The following is a 22,763-nucleotide window of genomic DNA, read 5'->3' as shown; positions in this document are numbered from 1 at the left end:
CCTGGCCCCACCTTATCATGCGAATTCCTGAGGTCAGATGGCCCAGGATGTGAGTGGGCGTTAAGGCGTCTGGGAAGGGATCTCAAAACTGCAGTGAGTGTAAGTACAGGTTAGATCTGTTATCCATCTGCTGAAGGTCTTGAGATAATGTGGAAACGAGGCAGAGACACAACACATCCTGGTGGAAATTTTAAAGACACTCAGTTTCGCACTTTGCTCTGCAGCTCCCTCAAATAACACATCTAACCCAGCAGTGAGTCCTGTGTAAATGCACCTTTATCAACCCAATTTCCACCAGGAGCTGTTTTTTTTAGCAAAACACCTCTAAAAATAGTCACGGAAACAGCTCAAAGTTAGACAACAGCAAGGTAAAAACTAGTCAATGGAATTATTTAGAACTTGCATTTGTCAGGTCCCTCTCCGTGAATTGCTACCTTATCGTGGTGGAGGGGTTTGTGTGTTCCAGGGATCCCAGGGGCTATGTTGTCCGGGGGCTTTTTGCCCTCTGGTAGGGTCTCCCATGGCAAATTGGCCCTGAGTGAGGGACCAGACAAAGAGCGATTCAGAAGACCCTTATGAGGAAAACATCGAGGGAACAGTTTACCCAGCCCGGGATAGGGTTACTGGGGCCACGCTCTGGAGCCAAGCCTGGGGAGGGTGCCCGAGGGCGAGCGTCTGGTGGCTGGGCCTTAGTACATGGGGCCCGGCCGGGCACAGCCCTAAAAGGGGACATGGGCCCATCCTCCCGCAGGTCCACCACCCGCAGGAGGCACCGTAGGGTTTGGGTGCATTGAGGGCAGCCAGAAGCGGAGGCCATGGCAGACTGATCACCGGCTACCAAGACTGGCAATTGGGACATGCAATGTCACCTCTCTGGTGGGGAAGGAGCCTGAGTTAGTGCGTGAGGTTGAGAGGTACCGGCTAGATATAGTCGGGCTCACCTCTACGCATGGCTTGGGCTCTGGAACCAGTCTCCTGGAGAGGGGCTGGACTCTGTCTCAGTCTGGAGTTGCCCCTGGTGAGAGGCGGCGGGCTGGGGTGGGTATTCTAATATCCCCTCAGCTTGCTGCCGGTACGTTGGGGTTTTTCCCGGTGGAGAGAGGGTTTGTTCCCTGCGCCTTAGGGTTGGGGAATGTTAACTTGTCATCAATTAATAACAGAAATGAATCCCGAAATCAACTGATTAAGAACTAATAAAAAAATCAGTTAATTCAATTCAATTCAATTCAATTCAAATCAATTCAATTCAATTCAACTTTATTTAAATAGCTCAAAATCAGAATGCAGAAACAAATATATATATATATATATAAAGAAAACACACCAGTTAATTCTATAGCTTTTTCCTGATATCAGAAATCAACTTAAAGAAAACAGAATACAAAACCCAATTAGCAGTTAACTCTATAGTTGTTAACTTTTTACCAAACAAAAATAAGAGTCAGTTTAATATTTATCTTCTAAAATATCAGATTTTAAAAAAGGTCAGTTTAGAGTGTAATTTTCCAGAAACATTTAATCATTTATCAAACAAAAATGAAGTTCAATTTAGAATTTAACTTCAGAAACAATTACTCAAGAAATTGTTTTTCACTCTCTGGCTTCCGTAACAAACCTTGATCGTGTGATTGTAGTTATTTATGTGGTTATCATGTGTTTATTTCTTTACTGTTGAGAACCACTAGTGTTTACTAAAGGAGAATTCCCTCCTTCTTACAGTGACAATGACAATGATTATTCACCATCATGTTATTTAATCCATATTTTATTTTTAAAACTTAGCCTTTTACTTAACCTCCTAGGACCTGGCGTCCACATATGTGGACATCACATTTTGGGTTATTTAGACCAAAATACTCAATTTTGCTCTACAAGGGCCTGATATCCACTTATGAGGACATTATACTGCTACTGTTCTATCAAAATTTTAAACGAATATCCTCATATGTGGCTCTCATTTTTCTTAGAAACAAAGATCAGGTAAAAACATCTGGTAGTTCTTTGTTTTTACATTCATCAGGCTCCAATATGCCCGAATATCAAAGAGAAATTAAAAATACATGCTGTGGAAGAGTTTGCGTCTTAGGAGGTTAAGCTGTTTGAATTTCTCATTACTCACGCTCTTGATTTATTTCCTTGTTTGATCTTTGTATACATCATTTCCTTGTTCTTAGTAAATCTCTATTTAACCTGTTTTTAATCTGACCTTTGACCTATTACTTTTTAACTTAAACATCACTTATAATCTTAACCTTTTTTGCACTTTATTACGAACTTGTACCGTAACTCCCGGACTACAGAGCGCACCTGATTAAAAGCCGCATGCTCTAATTTTAGAAAGAAAATCAATTTTGTACTTCTACAGGCCGCACCGGATCTTAATCCGTAAGGTAACATAAACATGGTAACATAAACGTTATGGTAACATACAAAAATACATACTGCAAATGCTTTTTTTCCTCGAACAGCGCCTGTAACACGGCTACCTTTAAGTATACGTACGTATCAGTAACACACAAATTACATTGCTTATGTTTTTTTACGGAACAGTGCACAAACAACATTACAACGTCTCTTAACAACCGGTAAAAATATATACCGTATATATACTACTTATCAATTTTATTGGTCTACTGTTACCAGGCAAAATGTTTTTGAACGCATGAAAAAAAATATGCATTAGCCGCACGTCAGTATAAGGCGGGTGTTCACAGTGTTGGACGGTTGATGGTTGTTTAAATTGTAGTGTTTGTTGGAAGTGTGTTGTTTGTAGTTGTGGTTGTATTTGTTGGACGGTTGATAGTTGTTGGAAGTGTCAGTGTTTGTAGGTCTTGTGGTGTTTGTTGGACGGTTGGTGGCTGTTGGAAGTGTTGTGTTTGTAGTGTGGTGTTTGTTGGACGGTTGATAGTTGTTGGAAGTGTAGTGTTTGTAGGTCTTGTGCTGTTTTGTTGGACGGTTGGTGGTTGTTGGGTTGGTTGGTTGTTATAAGTGTGGTGTTTGTAGTTGTGGTTGTATTTGTTGGACGGTTGATAGTTGTTGGAAGTGTCGTGTTTGTAGGTCTTGTGGTGTTTGTTGAATGGTAGGTGGTTGTTATGTAGTTTTGTTGGAAGTGTGGTGTTTGTAGGTCTTGTGGTGTTTGTTGGACGGTTGGTGGTTGTTGGAAGTGTGGTGTTTGTAGTTGTGGTTGTATTTGTTGGACGGTTATAGTTGTTGGAAGTGTGGTGTTTGTAGGTCTTGTGGTGTTTGTTGGACGGTTGGTGGTTGTTGGAAGTGTGGTGTTTGTAGTTGTGGTTGTATTTGTTGGACGGTTGATAGTTGTTGGAAGTGTCGTGTTTGTAGGTCTTGTGGTGTTTGTTGAATGGTTGGTGGTTGTTGGAAGTGTAGTGTTTGTTGGACGGTTGGTGGTTGTTGGAAGTGTGGTGTTTGTAGTTGTGGTTGTATTTGTTGGACGGTTGATAGTTGTTGGAAGTGTGTGTTTGTAGGTCTTGTGGTGTTTGTTGGACGGTTGGTGGTTGTTGGAAGTGTGGTGTTTGTAGTTGTGGTTGTATTTGTTGGACGGTTGATAGTTGTTGGAAGTGTGGTGTTTGTAGGTCTTGTGGTGTTTGTTGGACGGTTGGTGGTGTTGGAAGTGTGGTGTTTGTAGTTGTGGTTGTATTTGTTGGACGGTTGATAGTTGTTGGAAGTGTCGTGTTTGTAGGTCTTGTGGTGTTTGTTGAATGGTTGGTGGTTGTTGGAAGTGTAGTGTTTGTTGAGGTGGTGTTGTTGTTGGAAGTGTGGTGTTTGTAGTTGTGTTGTATTTGTTGGACGGTTAGTTGTTGGAAGTGTCGTGTTTGTAGGTCTTGTGGTGTTTGTTGAATGGTTGGTGGTTGTTGAAAGTGTAGTGTTTGTTGAAGTGTGGTGTTTGTAGGTTGGTGTGTTGTTGGAAGTTGGTGTTTGTGGTTGTTTTGTTGGACGGTTGGTGTTGTTGGAAGTGTCGTGTTTGTAGGTCTTGTGGTGTTTGTTGGATGGTTGGTGGTTGTTGAAAGTGTAGTGTTTGTAGTTGTGGTTGTATTTGTTGGACGGTTAATAGTTGTTGGAAGTGTGGTGTTTGTAGGTCTTGTGGTGTTTGTTGGACGGTTGGTGGTTGTTGGAAGTGTGGTGTTTGTAGTTGTGGTTGTATTTGTTGGACGGTTGATAGTTGTTGGAAGTGTCGTGTTTGTAGGTCTTGTGGTGTTTGGGACGGTTGGTGGTGTTGGAAGTGTGGTGTTTGTAGTTGTGGTTGTATTTGTTGGACGGTTGATAGTTGTTGGAAGTGTGTGTTTGTAGGTCTTGTGGTGTTTGTTGGACGGTTGGTGGTTGTTGGAAGTGTGTGTTTGTTGGGTTTGTTGGTTGCGGTTGTGGTGTTTGTTGGACGGTTGGTGATGTTGGAAGTGTGGTGTTTGTAGTTGTGGTTGTATTTGTTGGACGGTTCATAGTTGTTGGAAGTGTAGTGTTTGTAGTTGTGGTTGTATTTGTTGGACGGTTGATAGTTGTTGGAAGTGTCGTGTTTGTAGGTCTTGTGGTGTTTGTTGGACGGTTGGTGGTTGTTGGAAGTGTGGTGTTTGTAGGTCTTGTGGTGTTTGTTGGACGGTTGGTGGTTGTTGAAAGTGTAGTGTTTGTTGGACGGTTGGTGGTTGTTGGAAGTTGTAGTGTTTGTAGGTCTTGTGTGTTTGTTGACGGTTGGTGGTTGTTGGAAGTGTAGTGTTTGTTGGTGTTGGTGTTTTGGAAGTGTGTTTGTAGGTCTGTGTTTGTTGGACGGTTGGTGGTTGTTGGAAGTGTGGTGTTTGTAGTTGTGGTTGTATTTGTTGGACGGTTGATAGTTGTTGGAAGTGTGGTGTTTGTAGGTCTTGTGGTGTTTGTTGGATGGTTGATGGTTGTTGGAAGTGTGGTGTTTGTAGTTGTGGTTGTTTTGTTGGACGGTTTTGTTGTTGGAAGTGTGTGTTTGTAGGTCTTGTGGTGTTTGTTGGACGGTTGGTGTCTGTTGGAATTGTGGTGTTTGTTGAAAGTGTGGTGTTTGTAGAGCTAGTGGTGTTTGTTGGACGGTTGATAGTTGTTGGAAGTGTAGTGTTTGTAGGTCTTGTGCTGTTTGTTGCACGGTTGGTGGTTGTTGGAAGTGTTGTGTTTGTTGGACGGTTGGTGGTTGTTGGAAGTGTGGTGTTTGTAGTTGTGGTTGTATTTGTTGGACGGTTCATAGTTGTTGGAAGTGTCGTGTTTGTAGGTCTTGTGGTGTTTGTTGGACGGTTGGTGGTTGTTGGAAGTGTGGTGTTTGTAGTTGTGGTTGTATTTGTTGGACGGTTGATAGTTGTTGAAAGTGTGGTGTTTGTAGAGCTAGTGGTGTTTGTTGGACGGTTGATAGTTGTTGGAAGTGTAGTGTTTGTAGGTCTTGTGCTGTTTGTTGGACGGTTGGTGGTTGTTGTAAGTGTGGTGTTTGTTGGAAATGTGGTGTTTGTAGATCTTGTAGTGTTTGTTATAAGTGTGGTGCTCGTAGTTGTGGTTGTATTTGTTGGACGGTTGATAGTTGTTGGAAGTGTCATGTTTGTAGGTCTTGTGGTGTTTGTTGGACGGTTGGTGTTTGAAAGTGTGGTGTTTGTAGTTGTGGTTGTATTTGTTGGACGGTTATAGTTGTTGGAAGTGTGGTGTTTGTAGGTGCGTGTGGTGTTTGTTGGACGGTTGGTGTTTGTTGAAAGTGTGGTGTTTGTAGAGCTAGTGGTGTTTGACGGTTGATAGTTGTTGGAAGTGTAGTGTTTGTAGGTCTTGTGCTGTTTGTTGGACGGTTGGTGGTTGTTGGAAGTGTAGTGTTTGTTGGACGGTTGGTGGTTGTTGGAAGTGTGGTGTTTGTAGTTGTGGTTGTATTTGTTGGACGGTTCATAGTTGTTGGAAGTGTGTGTTTGTAGGTCTTGTGGTGTTTGTTGGACGGTTGGTGGTTGTTGGAAGTGTGGTGTTTGTAGTTGTGGTTGTATTTGTTGGACGGTTGATAGTTGTTGGAAGTGTGTTGTTTGTAGGTGTGGTGTTTGTTGGACGGTTGATAGTTGTTGGAAGTGTCGTGTTTGTAGGTCTTGTGGTGTTTGTTGGACGGTTGGTGGTTGTTGAAGTGTTGTGTTTGTTGGATGTGGTGTTTGTAGATCTTGTAGTGTTTGTTTAAGTGTGGTGCTCGTAGTTGTGGTTGTATTTGTTGGACGGTTGATAGTTGTTGGAAGTGTCATGTTTGTAGGTCTTGTGGTGTTTGTTGGACGGTTGGTGGTTGTTGAAAGTGTGGTGTTTGTAGTTGTGGTTGTATTTGTTGGACGGTTCATAGTTGTTGGAAGTGTCGTGTTTGTAGGTCTTGTGGTGTTTGTTAGACGGTTGGTGGTTGTTGGAAGTGTGGTGGTGGTGATATTGGTGGTGGTTGGCACTGGTAGCAGTCCTGTGCAGGTAACACTGAGATCACTGTTGGTCCCAGTAGACGTGAACGTCATGAAACCCGGCCGGTTGGAGGTGATCTGGCTCGTGATCCAGGTCTGGTACTTGGATACTCTGGTGTAGACTCCTGGAAGATTCGGCCTGGCACAACCTTCCCTAAAACTGACGATTCCCGCCTGAATCCAGCGACCAATCTGCTTGCTCACCATTGGACCTCCTGAATCCCCCTTTGAGAGCAGAAACATTTACTGTTAGACTGAACCATCAGGGTTTATTAAGGGGGTGCAGTGAGAAGATGGCATGTAAGAGGAATGAACTGCTTATGCATTTCTGTGAGTTCCTTTCCCAACGAAAATACATTTGTTATTTTTTGTGCTTCACATGTTGAATTTGGAAACCTTTCCTGAATATAACCAGACCTTGATTGAATGTCAGTCGGATTATTAACACACACAAACAATAAAAACAAACATTTGCAAATCCACTTTTTATATATCTTGGGGGTTTTTTAATTAAAAAAAAATTTCACCTGAGAAAGGTTGCATTGGTTCTGGGAAAACCAGCCGTAACACACTTTAGAAACAAGTTTAAAAAAAGTTTAAAACACAATCACATCTTTTAAACTGTTTAACTGTCCACCAGAGGTCTTTTTGTAGAGCTGTCATGGTGATGACTAGATCAGGGTTTTTGGTTCTATACCGCCCCTTTAAGAGCTGCCTTAAACTAGAGCACAGACAGTGAGCTGTGAGTGGGAGGCATTCCACAGAGATTCTGAAATGTGTCACGTGCGTGTGTTTAATGGTCATGTACTGTGAGAGCTAGCTTGCTGTATGATTCCTGTGTGTGTGTATTTGTCCTAACGCATAGCTTGTGTCAGTGACCTGGATCTGAGAGACCCAGGGTCCATGAGCAGTTATGGACCAATATAATATATGATGTATGTTTGCTGCACTGTGCTGTTCTTGTGCTCTCCATGCTTGTATGTATAGGCAAGTGGGTGTGTCTGTGAGTGTGGCTGAGCACAGGGTTTCAGGTAGGCTTGGTGGGTGTGTCCCATCTGAAGGCTGGCCCCACCTGCAGCTAACGAAGCCTCATCAGGGAGCTACTCAAGAGTGTGGCTGAGCGCTCCTCGGCGCGGGATCGTTGCGTGAGACTCCACGTCAGTGTTCTTTGTGAGCCAAGTTAAGTGAGTGCATGCCTGCAGTGGTTAAGTGTCCTGACAGTTGCTTCCACTGGTTTTGGGTTAGTGACAATTCAAAACCTACCTTTGAATTTGTTAAAATATGGTATACTTTATATTCTGTTAAACATGGGACCCCAACGTGGGATCTCTCCCGATTTATTGTTAAATTTAAGCTTTTCTGAATGCAATCAGAAAATAAAAAACCCAAGAATCTTTCCTGTGTCCTGTCTCATTCCCCATGACTGAGCCACATATATGATTTCCTGGTTATAGTTAAAAAAAACTGCATCTGTTCTATTAGTAAATTACACACAGCTCAATATGGTCTCTCTTAGCAGATCAGGTATGTTAAATAGAACTGACTGCATCTGTGTGCACCTGAAAAACTAAGAAGAATAATCTGTAAAAGGTGAAAATGTGCCAAACACAGGTAACAACAATCACCTGACAGGAGTCCTTTCCTCCTGCACTTAACCCGGCACAGATCATGTTGTCAGTGATTCTTCCCACTCCATAGTTACAGTTACACTGCCTGTTTCCCACAACAGGAACCTGCACCTCCATCAGGTTTTGTGGAGAAGGAAGGGGCACTGAAGGGGGTAAAAAAAAATCTGTTTAATAAACAGCGTGTGACAGATTAAAGATACAAACCTGAACAGTAAACAAAGGATCGTTCCACTTCCAGGCATTTATTCTGGTGGTGACTAAGTTTTACCTCAAAGGATTTCCAACTTTCAGTGGTCACATGACTGAAAGCTGTATATATTGAACCACCAGACAAATCTGATTAAAAGTAAAAAAATATGCACAATCAGTTTTTAAAGTGTTTTTGACATTTGGTTTGTATTTCTATCTTTGATGCTTCAGACATTTCCCAAATATTTCAGTCCATGTTTCTTTTAGTGTTTATAAAGTCTGTTTCCCCTCCACGCGCACAGGTTTATCATCAAAAACGAAACTGCATGAGGCCAGTTTCTTTTTTACAAACATTTCCTTTGAGGTTGGCTCAGAAACTTGGTGTCTTTTCTATAAATTCATAAATCATAGTTTCTGAAACATTTAGGCTTCTCTTCAGCAACAGAATCATAAAATAAGCAGACAAAGGCTCCTTTGTGGATACTTTGGAGAAGCTGTTTGTTTCCTGTCATCCTCAGACAATATTAATCTGTTCTAACCAGTGACCCACCTCCACTTCCTATATCGCCCCAGCCGGTGACCCAGCTGTTAACACCGCTGTAGAAGATGCTGTCTGAAGCTGCCAGGCAGACGGGAGAAATGTAGTTGTTGAAAGTCACCGGTGAAGAGAGCCTCAGGAGGCAGATGTCGTTGTCGTTGGTACCAGAGTTGTAGTTTGGATGTTTGATGATCTGTGTTACTGTCCGAGACACTGCATTGGGATTAGATCCCCGTAGACTCTGACGGCCCAGATTCACAGTCAGACCGGTTGGAGTACTGCTGAGATCATCAGGAGCGACACGAACAGTGCACAGTTGTTACAATTGTTATAGACGAGAAAACATATATAAAGTTTGACTTCCTGCCCTGTTAAATATTTGCAAGTGATCATTTCATTTATATACCACATTTCATTACATGAAAATTCAATGTGTTCAACAGAAAATGAAGAAACACTTACATTTTTTTTATATGTAAATGTAAATATTGATCCCTCCCCCAGATTAGGACCCTCCATAATTTCCTTAAATCATGTTTAGAGTGCAGCTTCAGCCTCATTACTCACGTTGGAAAGCAGTGAGCAGCAGTCAGCACCCACTGACTGTTAATGAGGGATCCTCCACAGAAGTGGGACCCAGATGTTTGCAGACTGACCTGCCAGGGCCAGCTGCCAACAGGGGCCACCTGTCCTCCTACAATCCTGGTGTTGAGCTTTGGCTGACCACAAACTGAAGACCGACATTAAAACACAGAGTGAGCATTAATGTAGGAGCTGTAAACTCTCAGCACTACAAACTGCTGAGTGAGGACACAGTGATCCTGGAGTCTACAGTTCACTCACAAACTAATATTCATATGAAACTAAAGATTTATTACACATAAAAGTAAATCTTATCTTACCATCCAGCTGTGACTCAGACTCTGAAATACAGAAAACAAACAATGTTTAAACAAAAAATCTGCATTCATCTGTCTGTGGTTTGTTCATTGTCTGTAATAATAGTGGGTCAGTCAATAGTCAATATCTGTGGTTAGCTAAAAGCATCCAGCAGTGAGTCAGTCCCCTTGGGGGAGGGGCTGTAGCTGCTAGCTGTCTGTTTGGCTTTACCTGAACTCGACCTCTGGGCTGTTGGAGCATTTTTAATGACATAATCTGATCAATAACACAGCTGCTGTGAGGTTACTGTACTAACAGACCCTCCAACCCACATAGCAAAATTGGTATGGCCCGGATCTGGCCCATACACCGCAAAGAATGACGGCCCACACATGGGTCAGCACGAGGCCATTTGCAGACACACCGGGGGTCCTGTGCTGGCCCATCTGTGGACTACCTCTGGCAAACCTGATCTGGACCACCAAAGGGCCGTCATTGTTTGCGGTACGTGGGCCATGTGTAAGTTGTGCACAGCCACGGGCCAGTTGTAGACAAACTGTGCTGGCCCTGACCAGTTTCAGCTCTGGCCCCAGATGTCAGAATAATGTGTACCTTAATCAAGCCATGTAATAACAACACGTGTCAGAATATGCAAAACAGTGCAAAAGTAACATGACACATGTTCAGACAGTGAATGGACTGACTCTTAATATAGCATTTTTCTACTCTCCCGGATTACTTAAAGTGCTCTGTACAACATACCACATTCACACACTTTCTCTACACTGAGTGCTTCCTAACTACATTCACACACATTCACACTCTTGACATGTGAACTGAAGGAGCCAGGGATCAAACCACTAACCTTCTGACCAGTTGGTGAGCTGGTCTACCTCCTGAGCTACAGCCACCCGGTGGTAAACATGAGTAAACCCTCACTAGGTTTTGGATAAAGTGTACACTCACAAACCTGTCAAACCTGCATTTGAAACATTCTAGGATTTTGATTGGGTGTTACTGAACAGGAAAGTAATGTGTCTGTGTGATGCTTCCATACAGTCTGAGATAACTGTGCTGTTTTTCAGAAAAATAGGTGTCATTTAAAATCTTGATTATGTGACCAGTACGCTGCTTCCTTATGTTTATGCCGTGGACACATGTGTCTGTAAGTAGTTCATTTATTATTCGTGGTTAGTTTTTGACTGTATTTCCAAAAGTTTGTTTTCTGCTTTTTTTATTTGGCTAGTTTGAAGGTGCTATTCTAAGTAAGCCAGCCTGTTAATTTCAAGTGTTCTAATTTTTCAGTAAGATGTTAATAAATTGAATGTATTATGAAGAATCTTTATATATATTTTTATATAAATATTAACATATATTTATGTGTTATGTTTCGTTTTCCCAGTTTTACAGTCGTGGTTAACCATGCAAAGCAGTCAAAGGCTCCAGTGGGCGCTTCCTTCATCTGTTAAATGCAATTTCTGTAGCTAGTTGTGTGTGTGTTTGTATGTGGTTACCATTTACACCATTATCATTTTTGATTGGCGAGCTGTCCCTTTAGACTGGTTTTACCACCTCTTCTGAGAGGATTGTTATCATGTAGTTGTTTTCTGACAAAGATCAGTGAACTCTTTTCTTTAAAGCTTTCTGATCTTTTTGTGTGTTTATGTTTGTGTGTGTTCTCATCTCAGCTACTCAGTGTTTTTATAGTTTTGCTTTCATTTTCCACTCTCCACAATTACTCCATTGTTTGATAGAAAAGTTATAAACAACCATCAAATAATCATTAATAAACGTTTTTAGTTTTTTTTTAAACATGTACACCCTCATGAATAAATCTCTGTGTATGACTCAAAACTGACTGATTAAATCATCAAAAAATAAATTGAATTGAAAATGAAAGTTAAAAACTGAATCAAAGCTAAAATAAAATAAAGCAGCTCTAATAACTGTGATACAGGGGCGACCTTGGTTGGGAAGCACATCTGTAACCGGAAGGTCGCTGGTTCGATCCCTGGGCTCTCTGTCCTGGTTGTTGTGTCCTTGGGCAAGACACTTTACCCTACCGCCTACTGGTGTTCGCCAGAGAGGCCGATGGCGCGATATGGCAGCCTCGCTTTTGTCAGTCTGCCCCAGGGCAGCTGTGGCTACAACTGTAGCTGCCTCCACCAGTGTGTGAATGTGAGAGGGACTGAATAGTGGCATTGTAAAGCGCTTTAGGTGCCTTGAAAAGCGCTATATAAATCCAATCCATTATTATTATACAGACGCTGATTGATGGAGAGCAGTTCAGCCTCTCAGCTGCTCCCCAAACCAAACAGATCGTCATATTAATCTGTGTTTAAGCTTTCATCATCAAGATAAAGATGAAGCTAAAATAAACCACCAGTCCTCCTTTTCCTGCTGTGTTACTTCCTGCAGTGCCACTTTAAAGTGAAGCGCTGTGCTCCTGAGTGTTTTCACCCTCTGAGTCGTACCTGCTGCAGGTGTGTGCAGAGAGCTCTTACCTTGGGTCAGGAGCATCAGCCCAGCAGCCAAACACATCACTTTGTAGAAAGCCATCGCTGTAAGATCCAAACCTCCAGACCTGCTGAGGCTTAAATACCCTTCCTCTGGCCTCCTTTTTGTCTGCATTAAACACACCTCTCAGTTTTCTGTCTGGCGACACACCCAACACTTCAATGCGGGTCACCTGATCTTCCTCACATCAAACATGTTGTATTAAACAGGAATTTCGGCTTTCAGGCAGCAACCTTTTTACTGATGAGTAACTTATTTTTAGAATTAATTATTAATTTTACATCATGAAACCAAAATCCTGCTACAGACTGAAGTATTTTAAAAGCTGAATAATATAAATGTAAATGTTAAATGGCCTGTATTTGTGTAGCGCTTTTACTAGTCCCCCCTAGGGACCCCAAAGTGCTTTACACACCCAGTCATCCACCCATTCACACACAGTGCCTCAAAGCTATGTTTTATATTAATAAGTGTCATATAATTATATAGCGTAGTATTAAGTGGACACGGCCCTGATAATAAAGGCCTTAGACTACGTGTCCTTTAGTGGTAGATTGTTGGAGACCCTCACCCACGCTTGTCTGCAGGAGTTGATAACAGGGAACCATCTGCCAGTAGAAATTTACTGGAAGGGAGTAGGGAAAGGTCACAGCCTCGCCAGAGCTGAGAAAAGATGTTGTGCAGCTAATAGACAATAACCTCTGAGTGCGCTGTGCAACGTGACTACTGAATGCCTGTGTAACACTGTTGTTAGGGGCACACCGCCATCACCAGATCCACGCAGAGTGTCATTCAGGACGCATCTCCCTTGTAGAAGTGATTTTGTGAGAGAATAAAGTGTAAAATGGTCTACTGAGCAGTGTGTTGTCTTCCATCAGATGCCTATGAGGAATCAAAAGAACAGTGAAGTGTTGATATTTAACAGTGTGCATTTATTCTCAGCCTCAAACGTCAGACCACAAACAAAAAGCCATCAGACTTCTGACTAAAAAGGCATCACACTAAACGCTCTCAGTCTTTATCTCAATCTCGAGTAGGACTTAAGAGGTGATAAGCTGCCAGGAAATACAGTGACAAAGCAAAGAATCTAATATGGGCGACATGAAAAAGGTGGAGCTGAGCAATCATGACTTCACTTAAAGCAACCTTTTCTATTTCCAAAACCCTGATGGACTCCCTGATTTTGGTTTGGGTCAGAAACTATAACCCAGCATCCTCCTCTGTCACACCAACCCTCTGCATGTCCTCCTTAAGTACATTCATGAATCTTCTCTGAGATCCTCCTCTTCTCTTCCTGCCCAGCACCTCCATCTTCATCCTTTTGTCCAGTATATCCACCCTCCACCCTCTGTACATGCTCGAGCCATCGCTGCCTCTCTGCTGTCTCTATGATGGATTCATTTCTGATCCTGCCTTTTTCTCATGGCCACTGTCTCCAAGCCATACATCACAGCAGGTGTCACTACCATCTTGTAAACCTTCCCTTTCATTCATTTCATTTAGCTTGTCCTGCCTACTTCCTTCATCTCCCTGATTACCCTTCTTTTTCTTCATTAGCCTCTTCCTTCGTATACTTTCTTGTATGTCCTCATTCCACCACTAAGTCTCCCTGCTCGCTTTCCTCTGTGTGGAGGATTCACCAAACGCCTTCTTGGCAGTTTCCCTCAGCAGTGCAGCTTCACTCTCCAGCTACCTGGTATCTGTTCCCTACAACACAGAACCTGAACTCGGTGCAACCTTCTTCCTTCTTTAACGTCAAGCATTCAGTCCTTGCCTTCAGCTGCTTCCTAGTCTTGATTTTTAAAGTAATACTACAGAATACCATCTAATGCTGGCTAGTCACATTCTTCCTTCTGTCTCCTTCACTTACATGCCCATTAAAGTCTCCTCCAATCACCCCTCTGTCCCCCCTTGGACACTTTTTACAAACGTTCATTAGATCGATGTAAGAAGTGCGTTTTTCTGATGTCACCTAATCAAATGTAGTTCAGTTTCATTGTGGCAATTATAATTTGCCCTGTCGTTTATTCACTTAGATGTTAGATCTGCAGTGATATTATACTTTTTACAGTTAGTAAAGTCCACATAAAAATAACGGAGGTGGCCAGAACATTTCATTTTAATTTACAGTCCCAGATTATAATGAAGACTTCAGCTGACCTGCACAGGAAGAACAACAGCAGAGCACCATCAGGTGAATGTCACCTGTCAACGTTCCTGCATGCTGATATTATTCTGATACTAATCTGTCAATCAGTGAACACCAACCTCACCCAAACTTTCACACTCCGTGGAGTGTACAGCGTTTTTTGTTTTCCAATGATTTACATATTTCAGTTCCTGTTTTCCTTTCAAATTTACACAGCAGAGAATTTTTAATAATAGTCTAACTCAGACCTTCCCAAAGGGTGTGTGGGTGTGGGGGGGGGGGCAGAAAAAACAAACGCTTGAACACTGCTAGCACAGTGCGCCCACAGAAATGCAAAGCAGGAGATGAAGCATCGCTGAATGAATATATCTAAGCCAAAGACTGGAAAATATGGTGAAGCAAACCTTCCCTTTGGCTTCACCTGCACAAGTGCCGAGGTAGGTCTCCTGCAGAACTGGTTTTCCCTGCGTCGAGAGCAGCGCTGGGCTGTTTAAACCACGGACAAACAGGATCCCACAGCTGTTCATGCCCATATGGAAAAGAAATAGTAAAAACATACATGATTTACTCATGAAAGTGGCCACTTTCTCATTACTTTCATATGTTTTTTTAGTAAGTATACAAAACATACAAGTTTCATTGTATAATTTTTCAAGGGATCTTATATGTGGTTTCACTCTTGTATTCTTTTCATACAAGTTTCATACAACTTTATAAACTTTATAAGATTTATATATATCTTTTCCATATGGGTGTTTTTGGACCCACTTTGCACAGAGAGGCATTTTTTGAAAAATGCATTGATAGCAACGTTGAATATTATTACACGTACAGTAAAATAATCACACCGTGACGCCTCTGCCTTTCTAAATGGAGGGACAGTAACTGCGTGTAAAACCTGCAGACAGTCAGATTAACAGTATTTTGTCTCTATCTGCCATTCTGCAGTTCATCTCATGTAAACAATAACGCGGCGCACAGCGTGTCGTGAATAAAGGCACATACCTTTGACGCTGCGTGACGAACTCTGTATTCCTCGTCCACACGTAAACGCAAAAAAGGAGTTTTAAAAAATCTCCGTTTTCAGTTTCTTTGTTATTCTCATTTAAAATTTCCAGCGTTTATTAAAGAATTATCTGAATCTTACAACAAACGATTGATAGATTGATGCATATATACCACGAAAACATTGTATGTCACTGTCACAACAGCGTTTGTTTTCATTCAAAGGCTTTATGGTTTTTCCTATAATGGTGGTCGGTCTCTAGTCAAAATGCCCGGGCTGATTTTTTTGTCCCAGTCCAGCCCTGTATGCAGCTCATCTGCAGCATGGTGTTACCTACGTCCTCCTACTCAGAAGGCAGCAGTTCCTGGTTAGGTTTTGTATCATGATTGTAATTTAGGAGTGTTTACTATTTGTATACTTGAACACTGCTTGTTCTGGTGTCCATGTGGCTCAGAAATCGCAAAAGCTGATAGAAAGCACAAAAACAGCAACATTTTGGTCCTGAGTGGCCGACCTCCGCATCACCTCTGAGGTCTTCCTCTTGTCCTCCTGCCTGGCAGCTCCATCTTTATCATCTTTTATCAAGTTAACCACCCTCCCTCCTCTACACATGCTCAATCCATCCCAGCCTGTTTGATTCTCAATTGTCCCACTGATGGAGGAATTTCCATCCCACTCACTGCCAGTGAACATCTTAACATCTTTAGCTTGACCTCCACAACTCCAGTGCTTCACAACAGGTCTCACTGCCATCTTCAAACCTTCCCTCTTGCTGCTCTCCTTCTGTCACAGATAACCTCTGATACTTCACCCTCAGTCTAAAACTTCAGGCTGAATTCTCTCAGGTGTGTAAAACAGGCAGGTGTAACATTAAAACACAGACAAAGTCAAATTCCTCTGATGTTGTAAAATTAACAAATGGTCTGTGGCCGCACCACCCAGCTCCACAGAATTATCCACAAGTGCTCCGATCTCCTCCAGCTGCTCATCACTGATGCATCCAACCTTGTAGAGTAAGAGTTTAACAGAATCTCTCTCATTAAAGAAGCCAAACACTGCATGTGCACAAATCCACCAGTAGGGGGCGCTGAAAGCTGTCTTTTCACACTGCACACGATTCAGTTTGTGTTATTTCCCACCGGACAAAGACGGTGTTGGCTTTTTAGTTTTTCCCAACATTTACTAACTTTCTCCCACATCGTTGTTTACATAGTAATCAAATAAAATACTAAAACTGACAGAAAATTAAACCTGCTCCGTGTTATTTTCATGTGCGTGATCGTAACGAAGTGTAATTTGACTCTTTTTCATGCCCTGCAGTCAGCTGCTGATGTTGGGCCTATGTGTGTTTGAGTTGTATTTATTTACAATAAATAATGCTCAGCTGTATACTGTCTCAACAGCTTTCCAAGGCTTTCCGAAGATCAGTTAGAATTTCCCAAATATGGGATAAATCTAGGCTTTGATCTTTTTTCATGTTATCTGGATATTTGTGTGAAACTTTTTATTGTGTGTTTATGTTTTATGTTCATTGTCCAAAGACAGTCGTAACCCGATGGTCATGGCCCTGGGTCTGGTGACCAAGTGTTATGTTTTTGATTATTAACATCCTTTGATTTACTGTTAGTCATGGTTCTGTTCCTTCTGAGTGTGTCATGTCCCTTATGTAGGTTGAATTCTGTCTCCATGTTTATTTATTCGTTTCCCAGTTACATCTCATGCTCCCTCTGTTTGTGAGTCTGTGGTTTCCTGTTTTCTTGTAATAGTTCTGTGTGCTGTGTTAGTGTATTCTGTTTTCCATCGTTACCCTTGGTGTATATATTGTGTATGTTTTCCAAGGTTTTTGTAGTGGTCTGGTTATTATTTTGTGTTTAGGCATTCCTCTGTTTAGTTTGAGACTTATGTTTTTTCCCTTTCTTGTGGATCTGTCTTAATAAACGGCACGCCTTCAATTAAATCAGTTACTTTCTCTTATTTGGGTACTCATCCTTGTCGCTGCATGCTGTCTGCTTTAGCAGATGTGACGCTGATAACTGGTGTTCATTTTTTAAAATAAAACCCTTGTTGCTTCATTGCCCATGTCAGTCATGAAAAGGACATTTTTTAATCTCAGTGATATTTACACCAGAATAAAAAAATAACATTATAAAGTAGAACTTCAGCAGAATCAGTGAAAGAGCTTGCAACCATTCTCCAATAATCACTCACTTTACTGCCACCATAACAGATCCAATACCAGAGAGAGGTCAGTATGTGTGCTGCCCTTAAAGACAGTTCGGTTCTGTGAGCATTAAGTGCTTAACATTGGCCCAGGACATGAGGTAGGGATGGTCATTGTCTCTGTGTTCGAAAGAATCCACAAATATATTTCTCTAAATCTGATAAATATCCTACTGATCTGTTCAGTTTCAGAAAAACATGAAGTTTAAACTGCTGGGCTACATTTTTATGTTCAGTGCAAGATTTAGAGGATTTCTTCCAGTCCAGCCTGAATCTTGGGCTCCAGGTAGTCGTCCCTCAGAGGTACAGAAACACATTTCATTAATCTGCTTTTTCTTAAATGTCTATAGTTTCTCATAATGAGGTCAGTGTAAGGACAAGGCCCCACTAAATATAGACAAATGTAATTCCTTCATGTCATTTGATCTGTTCAGCTCACTGTGTTATGCTCATTAACTAAATCGGGATTACAGAGGTTGTGTAAATAAAACTTCCTCAGTGGAAGGAACTCAACTCAACTCTCCAGGCTGCACAGCGTGAGCCTGAATTCATCACAACAAATGTCTCATAGTGCACATAAATCATTTGCCTATTTAAAAAAAATTACTTTCATTGTAATCAGTAGAACCCCCTCCAATGATTGGATTGGATGATGGCACTGTACTGCCCTCTGGGATTTGAAGTCGACCTCTCTGTCGGAGGGTCATGATGTTTGCGCTGAAGATTCATCCAGGAGTATTTCATGTATGAATGCCTGTTTTCATTATCCAGAATATCATTACTGAGCTCTCTGTAGAAATCCAATGACGGCAGAATCAGATCAAAGATTGGCAGGCAAAGCTCTAAACCTGTAAAGTCTCAACATCGAAGCTTGTTCACATTCATCTGTGTCCATCACATCATGTGAATCAAGTTTGGGTTCCCTAAAGGCAGAGTTGGAGACAAAAGGCGAAGCTGAGGAGATGGAAGAAGACAAAGATGAAGGAGTGAGCAGGACGACCCTCGCTGCTGTCGAACACACTTTTCGAGTCAGTAGTAGTGGTAACCATTGTGGTGGTGTAGGTACTGCTGGTAGTGGTAGTGACGGAGACATTGGTGGGATTGGCGGAGTTGGCACTGGTGATATTCAAGGCTGGAGACAAGAGTGACTTGACCGTCTCAGACAGGAAGGAGTCAAAGGTGCTCAGTCTGGTGAAGGTCATGACTGAGCTTCGTCTTCTCCCGGCAGAGGAGCTTGGAGCTGTTAACACGACTGCCTGGAACCAAGAGCCGCCCTGCTTACACATCAGCGGCCCGCCAGAATCACCCTGAACAAACAGACAGGAAAGTTAGTGTTTCAGAGTTTGAGACACTCTGTTTACTAGAATGTGTGTAATGTAATGTGTATGTGTTAGTCCCCATAGGGAAATAGTTCCTCTGCATTTAACCCATTCACCCAGTGAAGCAGTGGGCAGCGACCAATGCACCGCCCGGGGAGCAGTGTGTAGGGACGGTACCTTCCTCAGGGGTACCTCAGGGTAGCCGTTCAGTGGAGTCGAACCCCCGACCTTCCGATCATGGGGCCACCACTCTACCTACTGAGCTATCCCTGCCCAGTGAAAACCTTGGACCAAGATTATATTAACTACCTATAACTAAACGACCAGATTCAACTAGGTGTTAAAAACATTTTAGACAGTTGTAACAACAACAACAATAATAATCAGAATACATTCACTCTAATAAGAAATTTAGGCTTAAAACAAACATACAAAGGCACTAAAGTGGCTGAAGCAAAAACTCGGGTGTGGGAGAAGTTTGGAGAGACGGAGAGTTCTTGACAGACGGATTGGTGCTGCAGCTGCAGTGATGCGGACGCTGCACCGGTCCGTCGTGGTGAAGAGGGAGCTGAGTGTAAAAGCGAAGCTCTCAATTTACCGGTCGATCTACGTCCCTACCCTCACCTATGGCCACGAGCTGTGGGTAGTGACCGAAAGAACGAGATCGCGGATACAAGCGGCAGAAATGAGCTTCCTCCGAAGGGTGGCTGGCCTCTCCCTTAGAGATAGGGTGAGAAGTTCGGCCATCCGGGAGGGGCTCAGAGTAGAGCAGCTGCTGCTCCACATCGAAAGGAGCCAGCTGAGGTGGTTCGGGCATCTGACAAGGATGCCCCCTGGGCGCCTCCTGGGGGAGGTGTTCCAGGCATGTCCCACCGGGAGGAGGCCCCGGGGCAGACCCAGGACACGCTGGAGAGATTATATCTCTCGGCTGGCCTGGGAACGCCTTGGTATTCCCCCGGACAAGCTGGAGGAGGTGGCTGGAGGGATGAAGAGGATGGCACTAAATTAAATTAGCCTTAAATCTAATTGGCCCATAATGAAGACTGAGATTTCAAAGCTGGAAATTCTTACATGTTTTAAAATGATAAGCATCTCTGGTTAAACTGAATGATTGATGAACTATCCAAATTCATCATCGTGAGCTTAGATAAGCAGCTAAATCCAAGGTCCAGAATAAACAACATGTCAGCAGACAGTGTTATAAGAAGAAGAATCCAGTCATTTACCTGCTGCAGTGCAAACACGTCTGTACAGATGCTCTCACTCGATGATGAGTTCCCACAGTTTACCACCGAGGTCTGAAACTGCTGCATAACTTCCTCAGCTAACATCATGAAAGATAAGAAAATCCTGATGTTTGACTAAAGAATCTGTAAGTGCAGTGGTCCACATGTGTAATCTGAGGGATGGACTGGTGCAGAGTCTGGGCAGAACTCTGTCAGCCTTCATGTTGCTGACTCACCACCTCCTCTTCCAGGACTCCAACCGGCCGCCCAGCACGCCAAGCCCTCGGCGAAGGTTCTCCCATTGTCCAAGCAGATGGGCTGGATGTAGTCGGTCAGGGTGGGCTGGGCAGATAGACGGAGGATGGCTATGTTGGTCCCGGTCGTGTTGCTCAGAGTGATATTTGTCACATTCAGCGTCACCTCAAAGGGGTTGGATCCATTTAGCTTCAGACGCCCCAACACGACAGTCCACTCGGACGCTACAGGGGAGCTGTGGGAGGAACGAAGCACACAAACATAAACTTCATCAGCTTCAAACAAGATCTACACCTTTACACTCAACTTCATGGGACCCAAGTTTTACAGACTTGAACCTGGTGACATTCAGGCCTGGTTCTAATTAAAGAGGTATATATTTAACTAGAAGACCCAGAGAGCTAATCAGTTAATGGTGAAGTTTTTCTCTTTGATTTAATTTGAAAAAAGTACAAAACACGTCACAGAAAATGTTGCTGATGAAAAAAACAATCTGAGTCGAAGCCTTGCTTTATCTTTATAGAGCTGCACATCAGGTTGCACTGTAAATGACAATGTACCCATGGACTAGTTTTAACACAGAATCAGCTTAAATGATAACCATGTGTTGGACTGATCAGCTACATGTGTGGAAAGTGTGGAAGTGTGGCACCATCAGGTGATGTGGGCTGGCACTGAGATCATCTGATCTGCTGGGACTGTGTTCAGTTTTCATTTTTAAAGACTCGCTCATTTCCTTAAAGGGATGGTTACATTTTCAGTCTTTTGGGCACAGTTTTCACTGGTGGATTAATCCACAATGGAATAAAGTTTGTTTACAAAATTTTGACTCAGTGGAAAGAGAGAGTGTTCAGTCTCAAAAAGATCTCCACCATGTTTTTTGACCACCATTGGTGGTTGTTCATCTGCATGTTTATGCTTTTAATTTAATTCTGTACCTTTACTTTAGATTTTTCATGTTGTAATCCAAACAGTGTTGAACAGCTGCAAACTAAACTTTTCTTCATGTTGTCTGTGAAGGTTCTCAGTCATCCAGGTCATCGTAGTCTAAGGAGCTTGGAAAGAAACATGTCTGGACTTCTTTAAGTTGCTTGAAGATCTCTCATCCGAGAAGCTTCTTCAGTTCTAAGGTCAAATGGTGGAAAGTCCCAGATTCAAATCCCGTGGGAGTGTCCCCCCCAGAGAGGGACAACAGGACCCCCTTTATCATGTTGGAGCTTGATGGTGATTTGATTCCTGCCAGTCTTGTCCCAGTAAAGGTTTTTAATAGTGATTATCAGAGCCAGCACTACCATTTTGGACGGTAGACAGATTTTTTAAATTCCACCTGAGCTAATCATCTTGGTATTGGCTCTGCCTCTTAGATCTTCGCTGTCAAATAGGGAAAATATGTTTCAACATAAAATGTAAATATGTGGTACAACTGGTCCGTGGTACAACTTTTGCTTGTGCTGTTGTTGGTCTGTCAGCCAGCTATGGAGAAGAATTCTAGACTACAAAGAGCTGAAGTGAAACTGAAGGTTTAAAACAATGAATAGTATCCACTGCAGCCGCTGTCTGTACCCTTTATGCTGCATTTTTTTTTCAAATCTTTAATGATTTTCTTGTGCCTCTTTTTGTGAACTCAACTGTCTCTTTGTCTCTTCCGGTTCTGGCCCACTTGTCAACTAATCAGCATTTGACCGATGCACAGTGTCATCAATGTCAACTGAACGTGAACACGACTGTGGTGGAGGGAAAGTCATGTCATTTACTCAGTCCCCAGAGGATGAACTGTATCATTGTCTGTCCAAACTTCAACTGACCTTGAGAAGCAGTTGGCGTTGCTCAACACTGAGTCCAAGGCCACCAGAGACCCATCACACACGTGCCTTCCATTCTTCTGTAGGCTCGCCATCCACGGCCACGAACCAGCCACCACTGAGGGTCCCCCCATGTTGCGAGAATTCCTTGGAGCTTGTCCACAGACCAGTGCTGAAAAAATAAACAGAGGAAGACACAAAGAAATTTTAAAAACTTAGACCACATGAACCCATCAGCTTGAGGTCAGGTAGGTTAGACCAAACCATTTTTAAATAAAGTGCTTTCATGATGGACACTCACAGTGGGGAGTGCTCGAAGGTCGCGTGGTTGTTGTAATGATGGCAGCTCTGTTGGTGGTTGTTGCAGGGACTGTGGTTGTTGTGGTGGGGATTGTGGTTGCAGGTGTGGTGGTGGTTGGAGGGGTGGTGGTGGTGGTTGAAGGTGTGGTGGTGGTTGGAGGGGTGGTGGTTGGCACTGGTGTCAGTCCTGTGCAGGAGACACTGAGGTCACTGTTGGTCCCAGTGGACGTGAACGTCATGAAGCCCGGCTGGTTGAAGGAGATCTGGCTGTTGATCCAGGTCTGGTACTGGGATACTCTGGCGTAGACTCCTGGAA

General features: G+C 42.8%; 2 protein-coding genes across 2 annotated transcripts; both read right to left on the bottom strand.

Moving 5' to 3' along the window:
* Positions 1 to 5,040: 5,040 nt before the first annotated feature.
* LOC102298432 (serine protease 33-like) lies at positions 5,041 to 12,270 on the bottom strand. Its single transcript, XM_042223749.1, has 7 exons — positions 12,158 to 12,270; positions 9,677 to 9,697; positions 9,342 to 9,504; positions 8,787 to 9,052; positions 8,045 to 8,190; positions 6,093 to 6,644; positions 5,041 to 5,346 (listed from the first exon to the last, which is right to left on the bottom strand). The coding sequence occupies exons 1-7, from the start codon at positions 12,210 to 12,212 to the stop codon at positions 5,041 to 5,043; spliced, it is 1,509 nt and encodes a 502-aa protein (XP_042079683.1). The 5' UTR covers positions 12,213 to 12,270.
* A 5,985-nt stretch (positions 12,271 to 18,255) lies between these two features.
* On the bottom strand, positions 18,256 to 22,313 carry LOC102298758 (transmembrane protease serine 9-like). The gene is made up of 4 exons (XM_014335934.2): positions 22,151 to 22,313; positions 20,327 to 20,580; positions 20,091 to 20,188; positions 18,256 to 18,852 (listed from the first exon to the last, which is right to left on the bottom strand). Exons 1-4 carry the CDS (start codon positions 22,279 to 22,281, stop codon positions 18,469 to 18,471), a joined length of 867 nt encoding a protein of 288 aa, XP_014191420.2. The 5' UTR covers positions 22,282 to 22,313; the 3' UTR covers positions 18,256 to 18,468.
* Between the last annotated feature and the right edge of the window lie 450 nt (positions 22,314 to 22,763).

The sequence above is a fragment of the Haplochromis burtoni genome, unplaced genomic scaffold, assembly GCF_018398535.1.
Source record: "Haplochromis burtoni strain Fernald_Lab_line unplaced genomic scaffold, NCSU_Asbu1 Contig_119, whole genome shotgun sequence".
Lineage (NCBI taxonomy): Eukaryota > Metazoa > Chordata > Actinopteri > Cichliformes > Cichlidae > Haplochromis > Haplochromis burtoni.
The sequence above is the reverse complement of the archived record's forward strand: the minus strand, read 5'-3'. Positions and strand labels throughout refer to the sequence as shown.

Excerpts from the sequence above, each read along its gene's own strand:
- LOC102298432 (XM_042223749.1), bottom strand. The coding sequence starts at position 12,212 with ATGGCTTTCTACAAAGTGATGTGTTTGGCTGCTGGGCTGATGCTCCTG. Across the intron at positions 9,053-9,341 it reads GCTGCTCACTGCTTTCCAAC|TACTCCAACCGGTCTGACTG; the intron begins GTGAGTAATGAG and ends TGATCTCAGCAG. Across the intron at positions 5,347-6,092 it reads CACTTCAACAACCACCAACC|CTCTACAAACACCACACTTT; the intron begins GTCCAACAAACA and ends AAACACCACTAG.
- LOC102298758 (XM_014335934.2), bottom strand. The coding sequence starts at position 22,281 with ATGGGGGGACCCTCAGTGGTGGCTGGTTCGTGGCCGTGGATGGCGAGC. Across the intron at positions 20,581-22,150 it reads AACGCCAACTGCTTCTCAAG|CTCCCCTGTAGCGTCCGAGT; the intron begins GTCAGTTGAAGT and ends TTCCTCCCACAG. Across the intron at positions 18,853-20,090 it reads ACGTGTTTGCACTGCAGCAG|GGTGATTCTGGCGGGCCGCT; the intron begins GTAAATGACTGG and ends CTGTTTGTTCAG.